Source organism: Aplysia californica, unplaced genomic scaffold (genome assembly GCF_000002075.1).
Source record: "Aplysia californica isolate F4 #8 unplaced genomic scaffold, AplCal3.0 scaffold01095, whole genome shotgun sequence".
Taxonomy (NCBI): Eukaryota; Metazoa; Mollusca; class Gastropoda; order Aplysiida; family Aplysiidae; genus Aplysia; species Aplysia californica.
The window spans coordinates 79,535-82,807 of NW_004798365.1; the positions used below are offsets into that span (position 1 = coordinate 79,535).

The 3,273-nt window shown below is 38.6% G+C and overlaps 1 protein-coding gene across 3 annotated transcripts in view; it reads left to right on the forward strand.

The window, feature by feature from the left end:
* LOC101847782 (protein furry homolog) overlaps positions 1 to 3,273 on the forward strand; it is a gene marked incomplete in the record, with an annotated part of 102,518 nt that overhangs the window by 56,828 nt on the left and 42,417 nt on the right. For all 3 annotated transcript variants that reach the window (XM_013089976.2, XM_013089978.2, XM_013089977.2), the window contains 1 exon segment: positions 2,049 to 2,257. In XM_013089976.2, the coding sequence (XP_012945430.1) occupies positions 2,049 to 2,257 (209 nt within the window).

The window sequence follows — 3,273 nt, forward strand, 5'->3', positions numbered from 1 at the left end:
TCTCTCTCTCTCTCTCTCTCTCTCTCTCTCTCTCTCTCTCTCTCTCTCTCTCTCTCTCTCTCTCTCTCTCTCACAGATCAGACACGCATTAACTATCACAGCGTACTGAGAGATTAAAAACTCTGTGAGCACATGTGCTCACACATACATAGATTTGCACCAACCTTATAACTCTAGGATAAAGGTAGCGGTAACGAAAGACAAAATAGCCTGCTCTGTGTATTCACAGAGTATATTGTGTGTTTTATGTGTGTGCGTGCACGCACTGACATAAACACTGACGTCATGTCACTAATGTCACAGACTGCACTGAGATAATATCCACAGGGTATATTGTGTGTGTATATTTTTGTGTGTGTGTGCATACATGGACTGACATTAGAGCACTGACATCATGTCATTGATGTCATAGGCTGCACTGAGATATCCACAGGGTATATTGTGTGTTTGTGTGTGCACTGACTGACATTAGGACACTGACGCCATGCCACTGACCTCTCAGCACTGACGCCATGTAGTTCATAACAGATACAACTCACCCAAATGTCCCTTAATTCCTTGTTGTCAATCAAAGACTCATCAGGTTGCGTTTGTTTCAGTTTTTTACTCAGTTTTGTAAAATGGATTTTATTTTGTTTTTGCTTTTGACTTGTGCTTGCCTCTAAGTTCTTTATAAACCCCAAACTGGGATACATTAGCATGCACTCTGGCACAAGGAAGTATTTTCACATGTTACTTGCGCATTACTGACATAGGTTTCTCATTTGCTTTTTTTTTGGTTATGCAAGTGTAAGCCGTGAGAGCTTTGTTGTAGATACAAGTCTTTGGTTAGAGCTAGCTTTTGGCTTCTTTTTTTTTTTTCAGTAACATTGTTTTGGTGATAGATTATTTTAATTTGTATTGAATACCTTTTTTTCTTTTTTTATGATTAAATAATTTATTTTTAGTGATTATTGAAAGTTGTTTTAAATAGCTTTTTCTATTTTTTCCAATACTATCTTTTAGGTGATTTAAAAAAGATTGTTTTGAATAATCTTACTTTGACGGTGAACTGATATATGGTGCATGCTTATGTATTTAAAATAATTTTTTAGTTGCTTTGTCTTCCTTTTTGCCTCTTTTTTCTGTGTGGTTGAAACATAATTTTTCTCAGTTATTATCGTGGTAATTATATTCAATGCAGCATGCTGATGCTATTATATATAAGCTCCGTTTATTGAAGGAGAAAAGATTTGAACAATGACCATATAGTGCAACAAAAAATCGGTTTGGGTTTTTTTGGCCTTGCGGAAAGAAAACTAATGAGATCTCATCAGATTCCATAGTTTACAGGGTGGTAAACAGTAATGACTCGTTTTTGAGATTGTATTATTTTTACACTGTGAATTTTGAGACACTGTTGTATGTATGTAACTGTAAATCTGATTTTCCCATTAGACCAATAAAAATGTTTTTTGAAGTATTTAATCTTTTTGTTTAAAATTTTGGGAAATATAGTCTTTGTGGTTGGTTGGAGGGTGACACTGGTACGATCTACTTCTTTTTTGTCCCTCTATTTTTTTCTATAAACTTGATTTTCTTTTTTCATGATCTAAATGACCTTTGTGTTGATAAGCTTCTCTTTTTCCAAACAAATTATATGATGTTGATGAATTATAATTGTGTGTATGCATTGTACTTGTACCATTGTAATCGAAATTTCTCAACGTGAGTCTATTATTTTGGTTTTCCCCTCCTTTATTAATCTGTCTGTCTGTCTGTCTGTCTGTCTGTCTGTCTGTCTGTCTGTCTGTCTGTCCTATTATATGTCTATTTGTCTATATCTGTGTATTTATTTATTTATTTATTTATTCATTTATTTATGTCTTTCTTTCTGACTTTATCTATTTATTTATCTATTTATTTATTACTGACAGAGAATACAGCTGGAGTATTTGCACCCCCTGGGAGAGGGAGATGTGAGCTTAGCATGGCCTGAGACTGTCGTGTTCTCTGGCTTGACAGTGTAATGTTACCCAAGCTTGAGACTACTTATGTTCCTCCCTCAGGTGACGGAAGAATCCGCAGCTGCACGGAGGTTGAGAGTCGCAAGTCCAACCTGGGCCGCTCCCGGTCGGCGCAGTCGCTGAAAAATCTGGACCAGACGGGTGCGGAGGACAAACTGACTCTGGTCACTCAGATGTTCTGGATGACTGTGTCGTTGCTGGAGTCCGATTATGAGTACGAGTTTTCTCTGGCCGTGAAGCTTTTGGACAAGGTATGTTGTGTGGTACAGACCATAGATGTGGGGGATTGGCGGATGTTCTGGTGTGGGTTTTTTCTCCTTTTTTTCTATCAAACATCTCTCTTCCTTCTCTCTCCTCCTTCTTATGTTTGTATGTTTCTGTTCGTGACACCTCTAATCTTCGACACTTTTATGACCTAATTGTGTTGCGAGTCCCGTTAAACATTCAACTAAAACTAAAAATGGTTGGAGGCACCAAACTGTAACGGAATGGATATGAGTCTGTGTCAAAGATTCGCTTTTTGTAGGTCACATTTCATTTCTTCCCGTTAGTTGCCTCTGTTCATATGCTTATCTTTAGTTATTAGTTCTCCTTTTTATAGTCATTTGTTTGAAGTTCTTCCTTTTTTTTGGACTTTATGCCTTTGTCCCCCCAGTAGTTGGGACTTTTTATGAGTTATTTTCTTACTTCTTACTGTGAAACAAATGGGTCATCTGTGCTGGATGCACATATAGCTGATATATGTGGGAGACACTTGTGGGTGTTACATTTTGACTACTCAGCTTAAGACTCGGTCACCATTTTTTTTGTTTTTGGGTCAGTGTTATACGGCGCTCGCAACTACATAAGATCACATGAGCGCGTGGGACACATTAAACTTTTTCAGTTCGTAGGAAATTTTGAATTTTGCCCAGGTGGTGACCGAAGCCTACTCTTATTGATTTTAGACCACCAAGGGATCTTTAATGTGCACAACTTGCACACGGGCCCTTTGAGATATTTTTTTACCCTTGTCCGAGAAGGCTAAGTGTAGATCACTCCTACCAGAAGATCAGGGGTATGGCTGAAAGACATCAGTAGGAATGAGCCAAGGAGTAGCAGTGGAAAGGCTGCAGAAAGAGTGATGAGCAGTCGATTTGGGCAAGATGCGTGGATGACGCTAATGCACATGGATGATACAAGCGGACCTTTTCCCTATCTCTCTCTCTCCTGCCAGATCCTGTGCCACCTTCAGCCTGAACGGCCTGAGTGTCGTGACAAACTGGAC